General features: G+C 49.9%; 5 protein-coding genes and 1 non-coding gene across 6 annotated transcripts; 3 read left to right on the top strand and 3 right to left on the bottom strand.

Moving 5' to 3' along the window:
* Window positions 1-490: 490 nt before the first annotated feature.
* On the top strand, window positions 491-1,751 carry BO95DRAFT_485630 (uncharacterized protein; the record flags this gene model as incomplete). Its single annotated transcript, XM_025590411.1, has 5 exons — window positions 491-688; window positions 745-754; window positions 1,106-1,254; window positions 1,318-1,392; window positions 1,473-1,751. 5 exons carry the CDS (start codon window positions 491-493, stop codon window positions 1,749-1,751), a joined length of 711 nt encoding a protein of 236 aa, XP_025437794.1.
* Window positions 1,752-4,881: 3,130 nt separating this feature from the next.
* BO95DRAFT_476688 (putative fatty acid repression mutant protein) lies at window positions 4,882-5,920 on the top strand. The gene is made up of 4 exons (XM_025589939.1): window positions 4,882-5,240; window positions 5,304-5,382; window positions 5,438-5,473; window positions 5,528-5,920. Exons 1-4 carry the CDS (start codon window positions 4,944-4,946, stop codon window positions 5,725-5,727), a joined length of 612 nt encoding a protein of 203 aa, XP_025437795.1. The 5' UTR covers window positions 4,882-4,943; the 3' UTR covers window positions 5,728-5,920.
* Window positions 5,921-8,100: 2,180 nt separating this feature from the next.
* Window positions 8,101-8,523, bottom strand: BO95DRAFT_468019 (uncharacterized protein; the record flags this gene model as incomplete). The annotated part of the gene is made up of 1 exon (XM_025589331.1): window positions 8,101-8,523. One exon carries the CDS (start codon window positions 8,521-8,523, stop codon window positions 8,101-8,103), a length of 423 nt encoding a protein of 140 aa, XP_025437796.1.
* A 1,760-nt stretch (window positions 8,524-10,283) lies between these two features.
* Window positions 10,284-10,763, bottom strand: BO95DRAFT_435959 (uncharacterized protein; the record flags this gene model as incomplete). Its single annotated transcript, XM_025585206.1, has 1 exon — window positions 10,284-10,763. The coding sequence occupies one exon, from the start codon at window positions 10,761-10,763 to the stop codon at window positions 10,284-10,286; it is 480 nt and encodes a 159-aa protein (XP_025437797.1).
* Window positions 10,764-11,500: 737 nt separating this feature from the next.
* On the bottom strand, window positions 11,501-13,492 carry BO95DRAFT_468021 (zinc-binding alcohol dehydrogenase family protein; the record flags this gene model as incomplete). The annotated part of the gene is made up of 5 exons (XM_025589332.1): window positions 11,501-11,644; window positions 12,303-12,439; window positions 12,512-13,056; window positions 13,150-13,271; window positions 13,346-13,492. 5 exons carry the CDS (start codon window positions 13,490-13,492, stop codon window positions 11,501-11,503), a joined length of 1,095 nt encoding a protein of 364 aa, XP_025437798.1.
* A 2,675-nt stretch (window positions 13,493-16,167) lies between these two features.
* Window positions 16,168-16,239, top strand: BO95DRAFT_t276. Its single transcript has one exon. It is a non-coding gene; the product is annotated as a tRNA-Ala (tRNA).
* Window positions 16,240-18,049: the final 1,810 nt, after the last annotated feature.

Consider the following 18,049-nt stretch of genomic DNA (forward strand, 5'->3'; position numbering starts at 1 on the left):
GGGGTTGACGCCGAGATGATCGATCCTACAGACGTGATCGCCGACGTGGAAGCGGGCGGTCGAATCTCCTTTGCCCTAACCACCAACGCAAACAACAAAAGACCACGCCACCGTCGATCTTTTCGTACTGTTCATTGACGATTCTTACCCCGTGGTTGATAATAACCGGTGATAGAGTCTGAGTGCCGAACATAAGACGCACTGCTCCGACTTCTGATCCCTTCCCATGGCTATCTAGCTATCTGCCGCACTCAAAAAGAGGTTGAAAGAGTGCCCCCTCGATTCTATTCAAGTGATGGTTTCAAGCCCTGCGCACTACATTGACGATCTCACCAATCGCTATGTTTTGTCTATTCTGGTCCGACTTCATCCACTTTCGGGGCTCTTCCGTCTACTCAAGCCTCACCGCGCAGGAGGGCGGGGAGATTGCTGGTATTCTCACAGCGGTAGCCCGCATTAAAGACCGGGAAATCGAGGGGTGGTATGCAGCATGGATGGAGGCAGCCGACAAAGGTCAAGCGCCGCCGCGCGGTTCTCGCCGTACTCGCAACCGGGGGGCAGCACGCAGTGGATTTTCGGTGAGCTGGTGGACGGCCCAGCAGGATCAGAAGGAGATGTGGGTGGCGGAGGATACGGCCGAAAGAGGGCTACAGATCCAGGCGGGGGCGTTTACGGTGCTGACCACCAGGTCATTTGCATTTGTTGTATAGTATCTCTGGGATGAAGCGTAAGATCCATCGCTAGTTTCCGCTTAGTAAGTCGGTTGGTGAGATCTTGTGGTGCCATCGCCTACCGCCGAAACGATGCCTGCGGAGGTTGAGATGGCGTTTCCATGCTGGGAGAGTGCCTCGGATGTGAAATATGACATGCAATTGATAATTTATGATGTGATTTGTCATTCACTTAGCCTTTTTCGAGACATCGGATATGAAAAGCTTGACCAGGGGGTGGGTTTGGGGGACCCCTGAGATAAGGCTTCTTTCCGTTAACTCCGGACACCCTGCCCAACCCTCATTGGGTATTTAAATGCTACCTTTGTCCATGCTGGAGAAGTAGACAAAACACACTCCATTCTCTCCCTACGGTTCTGCAATGACTCAAACAGGACGTCAGGCCGAGCGCCTCTTGCGCCTCACCATCAAACTCTACAAAGGGCAAGCCCGCCAGGGTGGAGAGGGCCACGACTTTGCCCGCGACTACGTGGTCAAGGCGGCCAAGCTGCATGCAAAGCATGGTATCTACGCCTACCAGCAGGTAAGCGCCAAGCCATGTGGCCCAGTACTCTATCCCAGATTCCCCTCTGACACACAACGATAGTGCTACTCCCCGCCAGCCTATCGGACCTTCGTCGACGAGATGAGCCGCCGCAACAACCGCGGCTGGGTGATTGATGTAGGATATCAGCCCGGCCTCGTCCATTTACCTGGCTTCCATTGAACAACCCCCCGAGACTGACAATCGAATGCCGATAGGACCACGACGTAACCATCGAATTCTACTTCCGCAGCTTCGAGGAACTCAACAAGGTCAACCACGACCCGGAGTTCCAGGCGCTGCAGGCCAGCGAGGAGCCCTACGTCAACCGGGCGCACACCGTGGTCTCGCTGTCGTGGATCGAGAAGTACGTCGACAATACTGAGGTGGTCAATATCGTGGATGATAAGTCGACCTACCCCGGTTACGATGAGTTGTTGGATCTGTCCACTGCGCTGCGGACGGGATCGGCGGCATGGGCGAAGAAGGAGGAGTAGATTTGGGGGTGGATCGACCGATCATATCATATCTCCTTAAATTTGATATAATCAAGACTGTGTGTGTTCCGACCGAACTGGGTTCGTAGTGGAGTCAAGTCGTATTTCCCTATTTTTCGCAATCTGGTGGAAGTTCGCTCGGCGTGCGGCGTAGGATCTGAGGCCCAAGGCATCCCAGCGATTAATATAACTTCCACCAAGCAACACCAACATTTTTCCCCGCGTAAATCATCGACATTGCAACGGTCTCTCCCGTACTTACCTATTTCCAACATCACACCTTCCTTATCCTCTCAATACCACTGTGACAACAAAACAAAAATGACTGACTACGCCTCCACCCCCATGACAGCCACTGACCTGGCCACCGCCCTCCTCGGCCTCAGCCCACTGATGTTTTCCGCGGCCTCGCTGGTCTGAGATTTGAGACCTGGTCGATGATGTGAAAGGCCTGGATTTCGAGCAAAGAGCATGCGCTGCATGGATAGTTGGGGCATAATTTCACGACGATGGTGACGTTTGATGTGCCGTAAGTGGTGATACTTTCTTGTGCCATAGCGAGCTTTTCAATGATTTTCTTTGCCTGGAGGGAGCACAGGAGGAGAGGTTTGGGTGTGGGCAGATATTGAATGTAAGGGTAGTAGGTATGGTGCAGGGATGTGTGGGAAGAGTCGGACACGGAGTGTGAGGGTGGACTGAGATGACATGAGATGGGATGATAACAGGGATGGCATCACACAAGGAAATGTACCGATTGCGAGTGGCTGTAGGAATGTAGCTACAGTGAGCTGTGGCTTGAAGAAGAAAAACGCCATTGTGACTCTATCAGAGCACTAAAGCCGGTGGAGTGTGTTTTCTGTGTGCGTTGTCTCATGGAGTTAACAAATCTTATGTCCTAAATTCCGTCATGCATGCATGCCACACCATCAGACACCGAGGTTTAATCAAACAACAAGCTTCCCTCACGAGACTCGTGATGCATGCGGGATCCCGGGGGGTGTACTGCACATAACCCTAACTGACTCGGCGACTCGGCGAGCGGGAGAGCATTCGAGGCGTCTCTTGGCCGCGCCTGTACTGAACCGCTCAGTGCCTCCGCCCCCGTTATTGACTCGCTTTGCTGCCAATTTTGACAATCCCATCCAGTCACAGGCCCGTTGTGACTTCTGAACTCGGTGCGCCAGATAAGACTAAGGCCCCATCAGTTCGGCGGTCAGCCCTCGGCGGATCAAGGCGAGAAAACCGGGCGGGTTGATATCCCACGATGAGTCCGAGATCGAGTTGCTCGGTTGTCGCTATTAGATTTGTCCTTATCATGTTAGGTGAGGGACTGGGCTCATCTAAAGGTAAGAGCAGTGATTCGGGTAATCAACATGGGGTCGAAAGAATGGGAATTGTTTGAGCAGGAGCCGTAGGTGAATTAGGGTTGGGCGATATGATACGTTCCCTTCAGCCTTCAATACCATGTGGGGGCGCATCTCGCGATGTTGCACAGCCACCTTTTTGTATCTGACCATCTCGTTCCACCCCCGCATTAAGCACTTGACTGTGTGTGCCTGCCTTCTCTTCCCAAACTCTCCAATAACTTACCTCCTATCTTCCCCAAAATCCAAATAGACACGTAAGCTATTCATTAATGGAAGAGGAGTGACCACACCAGAGTGAGCCGTTACTCCAATGGCTCCCTGCGGAAAGAGAAAGTTGATACAAATTCATTTGACTTTGTCTTATGGTCAGGGAAGGTATTCAGGATCGCATAAGCTTTACAACAATTCAAGACACCGTGCGTACTTGAGACGATTCATAATCGCTTGAGATTACTCAGAACCTCAAATATGAGGAAATAAAGGGAAGAAGCGAACACCCCTTCACCCCACGCTGTACATGCATAGGCAGTAGGGGCCTCAGGCCCCGGCTGGAAGCTTATGTGACATCCCTGATAGGTGGCCGAGATATCTGTGCGATTGATTTTATCTGTTCAACTTCGTACATTTTTATATTCAACTCGAATGTCAGTCGATGACCTATAGATATGGCAACTGAGAGCTTGTTTCAGCTAAGAAATCGACTCGAATTCAAGAAAAGGTTACAACGCTCGGCAAGGAAATATAATTTTCCTCAACAACCAAAAAGACTACTTATTTTAATCTGACCAGATTATTAGAGGTCTTGCGCTGCGGTGGACATTCCCAGTTGCGGTGCCCTTCCCAGTTCCAAATAGGCTTAGCGTTCGGAATTGGGAAGGCGGTCTTACTGCAGTGGCCGGGCCCGGGGCCAGAACTGGGCACTGCAGGCCTTTCCAGTTCCCAATGTAGTATAGTAAGGATACTCCACGATTAGCCAAAAGGCACGCTAGACCGATTCAGGAAGCGCACGGCTCGACCCTGGCCCTCATCACGTGCAGATTATGCCGGTTTATGGGAACTGGGCAACTGGGCATGCCCAGTTGAGGGCATGACCTCTATTGGGTAGGTCCGTCTCATTCCCATCGCATAATTTTGCCACAACTTTAAATACAGCACGAAGTGATTCGGAATACGACCGACAGAATCGGAGGTAATATTGCCCGACTCACCGGCACTGTTTGATTGATCGTAGGGATCGGCAGTAAGCTGGCCGACCACCCGGCGGTGTCAAAGTCGACGAAAGAACCGGAAGTGTAGATGTCCGACACCCCGGTGGTGCCAGATTGCCCGTGCGGCATAGTTCAAATCACTCGAGGCTATCATGTTCTACTGCAGGTGAATAACAGGCCATTCTTAGCTGATTGATTGAGACAGACTTTCAGAGGATGCTGTGTGAAAACACCCTAAGCTGATCGCGCAAAAATGATCTATTATCAAGAAAGTAAACAAGGATACCTGCTCAACGCGATGGAAGATAGACCGACACGCCTGAAACGAGATCGACTTCCTGACTGCGAATTAGAACGAGAAATGTCGGGCGCAGTTTTCGCGTATCGGGAGGAGAATTTGTTGAAGACACTAAGCTTCACCAGACGAAAGAATAAGCAAGGCTGAGTATATTACGGTCTGTAGTGGATACTCCGCATTCCTTCGTCCCTCTTGTCGCGTGCTATTTAAGACTTGTAGCCCACCCACTTGTAAAAGAATGATCACAAACTCCCCAATTTCTCTGCTACCAGTCATTATTTTATCTCATCTCTTAATCCGGGCACCATTCCACTACGTCATGCACAATCTCGCGACCGCTGTGAGCGACGGCTTCAGAGGCCGTCGAACGATCTATGCTCTATCCGACGAATCCACCATCTCTGATGAGAGATTGGAAGAATTGATCAATGAGGTGGTCCTACACACCCCTAGTGCTTTCAACAGCCAGGCAACACGCCTCGTGGTTCTACTCAAAGATGAGCATCGGAAGCTCTGGGACCTGGCAGCAGAAGTGGCCTCCTCGACAGTGAGCCCGGAGTTGTTTGAGAAGCTCTACAAGCCACGGATTGCCATGTACCGTGCTGGATACGGGACTGTAAGTGAGCCCTGCTGATGCGCTTGGCATTACCGTCCATGAGGCCTAATCACCACGCAATAGGTATTATTCTACGAAGACCCGATGCCTCTGAAACGCCTCGAGGAAAAGTGGCCTATGCTCAGGGATAAATTCCCACAATGTAGGTGACATCAAACGAGAACATTGGAAATACAGCAGTGCTAATTTCTTTCCAGGGTCCGAGCATTCCAATGGCATGCATCAATTTGCACGTAAGTCCTGTCGTTGTCTGCAAGATCGATCAACATTTCGCTGACACAACCTAGTTTGGGCCCTCCTGGAAGCAGAAGGGCTGGGATGTAATCTTCAGCATTATAGCCCCATGCTGGATGCTCCTATTACTCAGCATTGGAACGTCCCTGGAAGCTGGAGTCTCAAGGCTCAGTTGGTTTTCGGGAAGCCAGCCGGTTCCCCGGTGGAGAAGACCTTTGAGCCTCTAGGCCAGAGAGTATTTATCCACGGATAGTTTTCAAGCTACTGGTTACTTTGACATGATACTCCTGTATTCTAGCTTTCAAATTTGCTGTCTGTGCGAAGAATACGTGTGGCTATACTTGATATGCATTAGAGGATTACCATTTTCTGTCTTGCTGTCTGAGATGGAATGTATTGAGTCGAGTGCCCATCCCAGACCATATTCTCGGAGCAATCGATGCAACATTGATGCAGCAGAAACAATTGAATTCGGTGTTGTTTCATATTCGACAGTTTGGCCGAGTCTGACCAGGGATCCAGTTCTTGAAATTACCTTACTGGAGATGGATTAGAATCCATACCTTGACATCCAAAGAATCCCAATCACGAAGAAGAAGGAGGTAAAATCCACATAGAGGTGGAATAAAGGATTAAGTCATATCAGGCTTTCACACAAGTCTACTGCGTTCAATTCATCCAAACTATGTCAAAGTAGAACAGATCTTCATCCCTTTTCATACCTGTCGCCAAAGGCCGCTATTAGGAATTATTCCAGCCACGGTATATCATGACTGAACTGACACTACATGGTCCCTCGGGGCATTATCGCGTCATAATTCCGAAGATCAAGAGCAGCCTTTGTTGCGGGTATGCGAGCTGGAGCAACTCGATAGATGGGGCTTCCATTGTGATACATACCGATTGGGCTTGGTAGTCACTTGTGAACAGGGGGAGGTACAATTCAATGTGGTTAGCTGGCATTCGAATCTAGTATGTATCCCAACGTGCGGCGTGGCTAACTTAATATCTTAATCTATTAGACCTTGAACACAAGTAAGTACTGATCTGGGCCCAGAGCGAAAGGGGTTGAGATGATGTTGACCGGCATCGACCAATAAGACTGCATCTCACGAGAGCTTTGAAATTCAATCACTGTTTGTCAGAGCCCTTAAAGTGATTAAGAACAACGAAATAGCGTCGATTGATTTTGCTAACCATCAAGCTCGTACTGATACATCAGCACTATTGGCCACAAAGTCAAGCATTATTGCTCTATACTTGCAACCACATTGGCACAGGTACTGTATACAGAGATTGCAGAAGTGGTGAAGAATTTCCGGGCCTGGAGCAGGCATCGGTCATGTGAATATGCAACTCATTCCGGCGAGCTCCGTCGGCCTCAACAATGCAGCAACAGCTACAAAAACGGCGGAAATGGCCGGTTCAAAATGGAAATAGTGAGTGGCTCACCTCTAGGAGAGCTCGCTAGGAGATCAATGCCTTGATGGATTCGACGAGACATTCCTAAAATCACGCTGTTAGTTGAAATGCACGAGCATTAGTCGGTCTTCTAGACGCAGGGAGCTAAAGAACGTTCCACTACCTCCAAGTTCAAGGCGTATCCTTGAGCCCGGAAAAACGATTGCGTACGGTGCTCATCTCGCCCGGGTGAAGTCGCAGAAGACTCAAATCACGTGCCCAAAAGTCACGCGAGCTTCGCAGCCCTGCACATACATACTGGGCTAAGTCTCTTCCCGGGGGGTGAAGAGCTAGAGTAAGCCTGGAGGTCCGCGACATCTCCGAACGGGAAGCGCTGTCCGCGGGTGGATCTCGAGCCAAAGGGACGGTCATCGAGGTAGGTCCTTCCTTGTGGAAGAGCGACGGAGCCGGGCGACGAGCAGTAGCACCCTCATGCGGGGCTATCAATACACGCAAAGCGATAATGGCACGCTCTTGCCTCACTATATCCTGTCAGCGGGTTCGAAGACCTGTCGAAGCTAGGCGAGAAGATGACTGACTGCCAATCCACAAGTAGTTCCCACAACCGCGGCGGCAGAGAGAAGATCAAGCTAATATGAATTACTCCCATCCAAGCAAGAATCTTCTTCACCTCATGAATAGCTCTAGGTATCCATCCTTCCTGGTTCCATCGGCGGAAGCTTTTTTGTGTGCATAGACTTAGGTATATCGTGCAAAAAAGGTTGGTCGCTTTTTGAACTTCACATGAGTTTGAGAAAAAAGAACAAGATCCCAGTATAAAGTTGATAATTTTTGTTTGTTTAAATGAAATTGGACAGTACAACTCCAGGTAAACTTTGTCCCAAACATACCAATGCCGATGATCCTGACTTACCTAGTAGGTAGAGTAGTAGCTTAGCTTCCAAGTTCTTCAAATGGACAAGCAGGCTGTCAGCCCAATCAGAATTATGTCTGATTCTGTAGCAGAATTGCTGCACTACATTGTTGTATATATGTGTTCTACACATCTGGAGCATAATTTCTGCATCCATTATGAAAGATTGAGTGATGCTTATAGTATTCGATTGCTATGCTTTTTAAGAATAAAAGTAAGTAACACAGGGTCAGCAAGCGAAAGACACGATAACTTTCCAGGCCCCGGCCTAAGCACTTCATCCGTCCTACTTTAAGACGGGTCGACACCAAGACCCGAAGCCCCACATCCATCCAGGCATGTCCATAGAAAAGCCAAAAACACCTCTGGGTGCTTGTCATCCACGGGGGGCGCAAACTCGCTGCGACCCTGGTACTGCAAGCGCTGCGGCGGGCCGTCCCCGGCCGTAGGCTCAGTATAGAAACGACAGGAATCCCTGGTCGAGAGAACCCCACACAGCGGCTTCCCATCGGGCTGCGGATGCCGCTGCTGCTGCCGCCGCTTACTGTGCCATTGATCCTGGAGGATCTGCACGGCAGGTGCCCAATCGTCCCTAAGGAGTCTGGCATTCTTGATATGAATCACCACGACGGAGACATGGTCGCCGTGCAGGGTGCCGATATCTGCCTCGCCAAGCTCGGTGAACTGGGTGAATGTCTCCGGGAGGCTGAGCATATTGGGGTTTTTGCTTATTCGATGGATTCGGAGGTGCATGACCCGGAGTATGAGGGGTGGGTGGACTTGAGGAGTTGGCGGGTTCGGCTAATTGAGAGCCATTAGCCCCTATTTATGCAGTTGTGCTGCGGGCGCGGAGAAATCTCTTTGTCTGAATTTTTCATATATATTTGCCGTGTACTGAAAGAGGTTTTAGGCGAGGAACAAAGGCCTTTGTTGGGAGCATAAGACCCGATCGATCTGGGTCATCGTCATGATTTGTTCCGGTTTTAGCGATGTGTTATACGAAACGCGCCTCGGAAATGGCTGCTGATAGGGTGTTATATGCATGCTATGAACGACGTGATCATTCGTGTGGGAGAAAGGATTGTGAATGGTTGGTCTCCTAAGAGAGTATTTGCGCCGGGACCTGACGTGCGCGCACGGGTGGCTTGTCAAAGGATCGATCAAATATGTGTTTGAAGGTCGGTACCCTCCGCTTACTACTAGTCGAGAACCCGTATGAGAAAAGGGTCACTGTAAAATAGCCTCGGTTCAAGAAAATGATTCTAGAGCCGAGTAGGATGAATTATTACTACGGCTATGCTAGGCTACAACTTTGGCCCATTTGGGGGAAGACTAAGCGAACGGCAATGATTGAAGCGTTTTTCGATGGACGGGGCGGGGAAGAGATTCAAGGAGAGTGATATATACCTTACACACTCAGGGATTGAAGATTATCACTGTTCATGGTCAACTAGTCAACTATATCTTGTCGGTGGGCAAAGGTAGCATACGATTTGACGGAAAATATTTTAGGCGACTGTGTTGTAGTCTCAATACCCCATACAATCCCGCACAGCTGATGTTTCACTTGGTGATATACCTAGTGATCAAAATGTTGGTAGTAATGATTCTGTAGAGCTCCCAGTCAGAATCTCAGTTGACACTATTATTCCTTACCTGGACGACAGGAATTATTTTCCGCTCACACCCGCCATAATTATCATGATCTGTGTATAATAACTCGGAAAGACCTTTTCAATACAACACCTTCTTTTCTTCCTCAACCATTTCGCCAGCCGCTGCCCCTTTAGTATACGGTATCAGCAAAGAAAGCTTCTCATCTTCCAACACATCTCCTGTTCTACAACAATTATATATTCAAAATGTTCGACCCCAGTGACTCTGATCAACCAGGCGCGGCCAGGTTCTTTGTTATCTGGCTGTTTGTTGTAGGCAGCTTGATAGCGGTTGCCCCCTTTTTGCTTCTGCTTTTTCCACCTCAGTAGGTAGTTCGCCCTCAAGTAGTTCGCACCTATGACAATGCAGGATCCAGACGAAATAATAGATATGTGAACACTGGACAAGCAGCTGTGTAGGTACCTCCTCCAAAAAGCCGCATGTGCCACCAACACCCAGACTCAGACTGTCTTGTATCGACTGACAGCTGTTCAGGCCACTATTGATGAATGGGGGCGTGTGATAGTGGCGTTTCAGCAGTAGCTGGACTACGTCTGATTGGTGGTCCGAGGAGGAAGAGGAAGATGATATCGCCTGACATCAGACGGTCACTATGTCTGTGTCTGGACTTGGTTTTACATGGCGTAGAGGCCGTTCATTACTTGATTCAAGATCGCCTGTTCTACTTGCTGACATAAAGTCTCTCATTTATCCCTTTGGTCGTGAATGCTCCTTCATTTCTGTTTGGAAGTGTTTATGTATCTGTTTATGTATCTAACCGTCAAAAATGGAAAAGTACGGGAGAGAACTGTCGGGTATTAGTACCCTTCTTCCCACATAAGACCCGTCGAATCTTCAACCCCCGCCTCAGACCCAGCTTCAGCTTCATTCCCATAAATATCGCACAGTGCTTCCAAAGCATCCTTAAAGTCTTCCCAATTTTCTTCCAGGTGCAGCTCGCCATACTCGTCCACACCTCCATACTCCCAGCGCAGCGGCGGGCCACAGGTCCCGGACCCAATGTGGGACTCGATAAATATGCGAACACATCCCCTGGCAGCGAGAACACCACCCATTCGCCTGCGGCAAAGAGCTGGGTACTTTAGCCGGCGGTTCTGCCATACTCCCTGCAGAATTTGCAGGGCCAGCGCCCAATTATCGGCAACGAGCTCGGGGTACTGCACATTCTCAAGCAGTATGACCGCAAGCCAGGTCGCGGAGAGCTTACCGATTCCGGGCAGCTTCTTCTGCTCGGTGAACATGGGGATACGATGGCTATCTTCTGCGGGCTGTGCCATGGCTGTGGAATGTTTTCTGGACTATTTGGAACTTAACTTTGAAGGCGTCGAGTTTGTCCAAGGATGATAGACATGTGGTCTGATAATCTTCTCTGGGACTCGGATGTAGTACCTCAATTTATATCTTCTGTCTGGCGTAGACAGGTATGACCTTCACTCGAGTTTAGGACAAAGACCATTGGTCGGTTGAGGGAAACTTTCCCTGCATGAGACTTGCAGATAAAGGCTTATCTATTGAAGAGTTCCGTGTTGCGTAAGTGAACAAACGATGGAATACAATCGTGAAGAATATCGGTAAAGGATATGCTTTGAATGCCTCGCTGGGAGACTTTCATCGAGTTTTCACGGCATGGGTTGGTAGAGTGGAAGAAGAACACGTCTTTTGTGCTAGTACAGGACAAGGAATCTTGAAGGAATGTGAAGCTAGGATTGATGCTGACGAGCCTTGAAGGATGCAGTCTGCCGCAAGGGTGACAGCAAAATGACCGGGAACGCCGCTCACTAACGTATAAACAATATGGAAGCTACAGCACAAGCTATATACTCCACCAGGAGTATGCATCAATCAAAGGGATTTATTTATATCATGAGAATGAAAGTTCTTTTAAATACAATCTAGTGTAAAAAGAGGTTGATCATTGCTAATGCAGGGCTTGATTCTAGCCCACTCTTTGTTCCTGTTTCTTAGCTTTCTCAGATCAGAACCCCGAGCCACACGCCCCCTAATGATGTGTGAGTTAGAGTGTGGAATGTGACTCGGTCTCAAACACCTCAGACTCCTCAGACTCGTCCTCGAAGAGGATCTGGAATTCGAGCGACCCCCGCGAGAATTGTGGAAAGTCCATGGTTTTGGTGCACCACTCGCTCTGGCCCAGATAGCCCTAGCTCTCGGGTTAGCCGTCCATCTTGGGAGACTCAACGCACATTCGAACGCCGTCTCAGCAGTTGAGGACTCCGCCCAACTCTTTCCGGCGAAGCTGTGGGTGGGCTTGCCGCTGGAGCTGCCATTTCTTGCGAAGCCTGATCAGCCCGAGATTAGAAGCCTAGAAACTACCTAAGTATGAAATAACTAGGTCGACAAAACGCACATGCTTAAGTATTCGATCTCGCGGTTGTTAGGATATTCCATGGAAGCCAGTTTACACATAGTCTATAAGACGAAAACCCATATCTAACGAATTGGACACACGCCCCTTTGATCTCGTTATATCGCGAGGTGACCGTAACGTTAGCCGCCATGGCGTTCTGTACCCTGGCCTGCTACACCGGCTCGGGCCGCCGGATCACCTTCCACCCGTCTGATTCTCGGGGATGGAGAGCGCCGGTGCCGCCGGAACGGCTGTGTTTAGCCGAATGGACGGGAAACTGGTTCATATTCTCTCGTCCGTTGTACATATCTAGGTAACTATTTCGGTTGACACCTGAGCTGCTTCTCTAGACACCATAGTAGTATTGTCGTTATGCTCATTCCCGAGAGATCTCTATCACAACTTTCAGAGCCGACACTCCCTGGCGCAAAATATCTATTCCTTCTTGAACCTTCTCCAGCCCACCAGGCACAATACGAGGGTCCGGTTTCGCTTGGAACTTCCCCGCTGCCAACGCTTCAGGGATAAATTTCCGCCACACGGCATTGCCCACGTCCAGATCCACCATCCCCGGGTCCAGACCGTTGACTTGCATAACATCCGTCAGCATATTCACCGATTGTGATATAGCGGGAAAGAAAAAAGAATCGGCAGACTCACCAAAGACTGCCCTCACGTTCTCCGGCAGCCCACCCTGCGGCCATAGCATCACCGGGAGCGTACCTCCCCCTATCCTCCCCAGGATCTGACCGCATTTCGCCTGAGTATCTGTACTCCCGATGCAGTCCACAACATAATCTCCCTGCCTCACAAGACTGGCAATCTGATCAACCACGTCAGGGTCCCGGTGATCGAAGGCCTGCGAAGCGCCAAGACTCCGGACAAGATCGTGGTTGGCTTCGCTGGCGGTAGCCAGCACTTCGAGTCCCGACGCGACCGCCAGTTGGATGGCCGAGCTACCGACCGATGAACTCCCGCCCCAGAGGACAATGCGCTTGCCCGTGCTCTTCGGACTCAGGGAAGGAAAAGGCAGATCCAGCTGCACGTAGAGAGCACTGGCGGCGGTGGACACCGACAGAGGCAGCACGGCCGCGTTGGCGAGAGACAGGGAGTCTGGAACCTCCGCGACGAGAATCTCCCGCACGGTGGTGTAGAGCTGAAAGCCTGCGTTGGTGGCTTTACGCGTGAGCAATGAGTCGCAGTGTCTTATCATTTGATTGGATCAGTATTCGTTTTAAAGCCGCTGCGAGATATGCCCTTTTTCTGTTCGAGAAAAGCGGGACTTGAATTGAACGCACCCAATTACTCTCTGCCCGACTTTGAATTGCGTGACCTCGGAGCCAAGCTGCACAATGGTTCCCGCGACATCGTTGCCCCAGATGAATGGGTACTCGAGCTCGAAGTACGGGGTGTCTTGCATCTATGTGGTCGAAATGGCTATAGTGAACGCTATTCTCCAAAGATACCTATTATCCTCCACGGCGGCTTGCTCACCTTCCAATCGGTCGGATTGACCGCTGCGTAGGCTACTTTGATCACCACTTCATGTTCATTAGGGCTAGGAATTGGCCCTGGACCGACTCGGAGGGATCTGGTGCGAGCCTTGGGCTGCCATGCGGCTTGGTTGAGTAAGGAAGTCATTGTTATCAGGTAAGGCGTAACTAAGTAGATAATTGAATGGTCAATGAAATTTGAAATGAACTTTGTGTACATACAGACGTTGAATCAGGTGCTTTATATATAAGCGCCTTGATATGCTGGAATTTTGGCGTTGGTAATCCTATACCGCAATGCGAATGTTGATTAATCACGGAAGGATGTTGATCGCTAAGCATGGCAGGTTGATTTGTCAGGCACACACCAAGGTGAGATCTGTTTACAACTGTGAAAATGGTATTGGCGCCCACAGATGAGCTAGTTAGTGGTTATATGTCGGAACTATGAGAGGCGGGCCACAACAAGGGCTGCATGCTTATCCTAGTGGTATGGGACGGAACCGACGACTACCGTCAATTGGACGATCCGACCTACAACCTTAAATGCAATGCCCATTATGTACAATTTAACACAGTAAAGAACATGCAATCATTTCAGCTGGATAGGAACGGAGCAGCCTTGATGGCACATATGTACCCGATACTCATGCGATCCAAGGTTCCTAGCGGATGAGGGCGCTATCGACCACAAGTGAATCTAGGCCAAGTGCGGTAAGAAGCCGGACGTGACTCCGCTGGTCTAATTATTGTGTATCATTACCGAGGAAGTTATTTTCGACAAGTTGGGCATAGGTTGAATGGCGTCAGGTTAGAGTTGTATGTAACCTCACAAGGGCAAGTCCGCAATCCGGAAGCGCCAGGAATTGGAGGATTCCAAGGCTGAGCTGAAAACCATGAAATTGGAGTCGACTGGTCGACTCAAAGGAACCAGTGGCTTCATGTGACGAAACGCCGGGCAACTATAAGAAGAAGGAAGGAAAGAACATGTAGAGCCTTGAAGTCAAAATTCAAAAGAGAATCGGGTTTCCGATGCCCTAGACACAAGTTGTTCCGAATGCCGATTAATCAACCCTCAAACCGCCAAAAGCCACACTTCACTGACGCCCGAGATAGATAAGAGATTTACCAACTGCGAAGTCCTTCTTGCGACAAAACTCACTGAAGGATAACATTCTGTGCAGCCACGAATACCCAGTCACCCCCTTGATGTCTATAACGACAAACTACTCCACCCTCGCCTCGCCCTGAAACCTCAACGTCTCCGTCTCCCGCTTTCCTCCCTGCCTCCCACCACCTTCGACATTCTCCACCTCGTCAACAACCCCAGAAATACCTTTCTCTTCATCCCCTACCACCGACTGTCGAGGAGCAACCCTTCCGATGGATAGAGCACCCACCAAAACCCGCCATGGAGCCTTTCCCGCCAGGCCCAGCACATACCACCCCAACCCTAACCACGCCAGACCCAACAGGACCTCAAACCACCACGTGAGCATCCACTGCACCGCCGTGTCCGGGTTAACCCCCCCCCCCCCCCTCCCTCGATCATCCTCTCGTAAATCAACGCCATATTCCGCGTTATCTCGGGCGGCCACATGTCGGCCAGATCCTCCCTCCCGGTGGGCGAGGCCACGGTCCAGGCGCGGAGTCCCAATTCGCGGGCGTCAGTGGTGGTAGTCATGGTCGGATCCAAGCCAAGGACGACAAACAGGAACAGCATAAGGAGAACATGCCGAGCGTGCATAGTAGGACGCCCGCGGAGAGGAGGTCGCGAGGCCGGATTGCGTTGCAGATCAGAAACAGAAAGACGGATTTGCGGGGGTGTTTGTTCATGGGCCCCTGGAGGAGGTTGGCGATATAGTTTATGAGTCTGGTGGTAGTGGTGGTACAGTGGTGGTGGTCGAGGGAATGGTTGCTGTTTGTCTTTGAGGTGGTGGGGTGGGAGTAATTCGGGCGGAGGTGGACAATCAACCGGCACACAAGAAAGATGAAAAGGCTTGACGAGGCCAGGCGATGGGCCATACTGGGGGTGGCGCCGGGGCTGAAGTTGGTGGCTACCATCAGACTGAACAGATGAAATATCCAGCAGGCGGGGATGATGGCGGAGAGAGCTCTATGGGCCTTTTTGAGGCGGTGGACTATCATCCTTACTGATATTGCTGCTTATCATCTGTGTGGATAAGGAATGTGTGAGGTTGAGATTTCGAATTTATGGTATTCAAGCAGATATACTGATTATTTTTAATCCAGGTGAGTTGGTGGCTTTTCAAGAACAGGCAGCCGATTCCCTAACACCAGGCAGAATCATGGATGGAGGGTTGAACTACGGATTTTAGGGTCAAGGTTGCGGGGTCTGCCAAGAGGTCTCGTATACTGACATTCTGAAAACACTGTGACACCCTGCAAAGAGACAATTTTGGTATATTCTGGGTATTTTAGCAAGCGCAATTTGTGCCACTTAGCATCCGTCGTCATTCGACTTGAAGTTTCCAGCTTGATCTTTGAGCGTACTGTTGCTCCTCAGACAATGCAACAATGCAGTTGTCCCCTGGATTTATACAACCTAGCCACGGGGTAGATGGTCAACAAAGTGCCTTACAGAAGCACTTCAATCTGTTTTGCTATGGGTAGATGCCTATAGTGTAGCTCAATAGAAAGAAGAGTCTTCTCTTCTGCCCAAAGCTCTTTTCATGTTACTGTATGATTGATCTACATGCATCCCAATATCCGAGATCGACAAGTGGTCCGGAAGATGGCAGTTGTCATTGACTAGCAACTAATGCTTGGGTGACACATTTGCGAGTAGCTCAAACATTAATTGGGGCTGTGGTTTAGTGGTATAATATTCCCTTAGCATGGGAGAGGTCCGGGGTTCGATTCCCCGCAGCTCCATATTTTTGGTTTTTTCTTTTGTTGGCCTCATCCGCATCCACACAGTTGATTGCTGTTCATCGTCCGGCACGGGTAAGGTTGAGGACCCGCAAGCCCTAACCCGGCCATAGGTTTGGGAATGGTTTACCGCGGACAGCATACTCCCTCGCCAGACCATGGTACTGCCGAAGAGACGAGTAGCATCTTTCAAATCCGTCAAGCACAGTCACATGTGGGGAGGGCAGTTCCCGCATCGTACTGCTTCCCCTGAGCCGGTGGAACAAGAGACGACCCGTCTCGCCGAAAATCGCGACGTTCACCGAGAATGTCTCTGCCCACATCCTCATTGCGGAAGGATTCATTTCTCGTTAATGCGCAGGGGACAGAGAGGATTTCGAGATTCAGTCCTTGGTAGGCGCGAGGCCTGTCACCACTCATATCACAGCCCGAGGAGAAATGGTTGTTATGGACATGCTAAAAGATGAGGAACATGGGTGACCTAAGCTCGGTGGAAACACGTCTCGCCCTAATGCTATTCCCTGAAAGAAAGTCCATTACTATGCTCCGAAGGCACTGCACGATCTGGGCTTCTAACCTTCACATTCATGTCCGTCCTGTCATAAGACAGCACCAAGCGTACTTGCGTGGGACGACCAGAAGATGCGTCTGCAGTCGACAGGCTCGTGTTCGTGACACAATATGTGTCTGGTGCATCTAGTCTCCAGATTTGAATGTCATCAATGGAGCTTAGTGTCTACTACAAACATGGTGGCTGCGTTGAGTGCTTTGACTGGGGGTTGCATAGGTGTAGGTGGTTAAAAATACCTAAAGATAAGATATGTTAGTAATAGTTGCCGGACTTGCGGAGGTCAGTACACTCACACTGCTCATAGGCAAGTCGCAAGTCAACTGGGATCAGGATGAAGATATGATATTGAAGCCCCCGCCCAGCTCTACCCGCGTAATCAACTCTAAGCCAACAGCAATAGCAGAAATTCCCGTCAACAGGTATCGAGAACACCGCTTCTCGGCAGGTCCACGTCTAGGTGTCCTTTTCGTTTGGGGCTTCCTAAGCCCAGTCCAGCCATTTCTATAGCACAGTCCAACCATCAACAGTCGTCCAAACATTCAAATCACGATCCGAATGATTAGAAATTATACCGCCTCTGAGTATATCCACATCGCTCGGGGCATGGATAGCGCACTCGGCCGAGAAAGATGCACATCTAGACTCAGAGTTTGCTCACACGTTAGCCTCAGCCGGTGTTGTGTTTCGCTTTGTAATGGGGCTGGATAATTACAGTTGTTGATCAGGGATAGTCTTAGGCCACGATCCTAGGGACACCAAGAACACCAGGAGAGCCACAAAGGTCGTCAAGAACAGATGGAAGTCGTAAGGCTCTGAGGGCTTGGTTGATGGAAGACGGTTAGGGAAGGTTGAAAGTCTCTGCTTTGCGACGTTCATATGCACGAAGTACTTGGGATGGTTGAAGAGTACAGGGAGGAAATGGTGGCTGGAACTCTGCTTCTGTCTTTATTTTCTGTGAGTCCGATACGGTGATACTATGGGTAAATATTCACACACTGGCTATCAAACTGCCCCTTTGCGTCATTGGTATACGGCAGTCGACAGGGTCTGCAGTGATGAATGACTCTACAGAGACTTTCGAAGCGTGAGAGGGAAGATGCGAGTTAGGGTTAATGTAAACACTAGCTTTTACGCCCGCATATATCTAGTTACAACTAATAGAATTGCCCTGTATCGCAACAATTTCCAAAGCTAGCAAAGTCAAGCCCAGTCCCCACCCTGGCCGACTTTGAGCACTTTACA

Source organism: Aspergillus brunneoviolaceus (genome assembly GCF_003184695.1).
Source record: "Aspergillus brunneoviolaceus CBS 621.78 unplaced genomic scaffold BO95scaffold_82, whole genome shotgun sequence".
In the NCBI taxonomy this organism is placed as follows: Eukaryota; Fungi; Ascomycota; class Eurotiomycetes; order Eurotiales; family Aspergillaceae; genus Aspergillus; species Aspergillus brunneoviolaceus.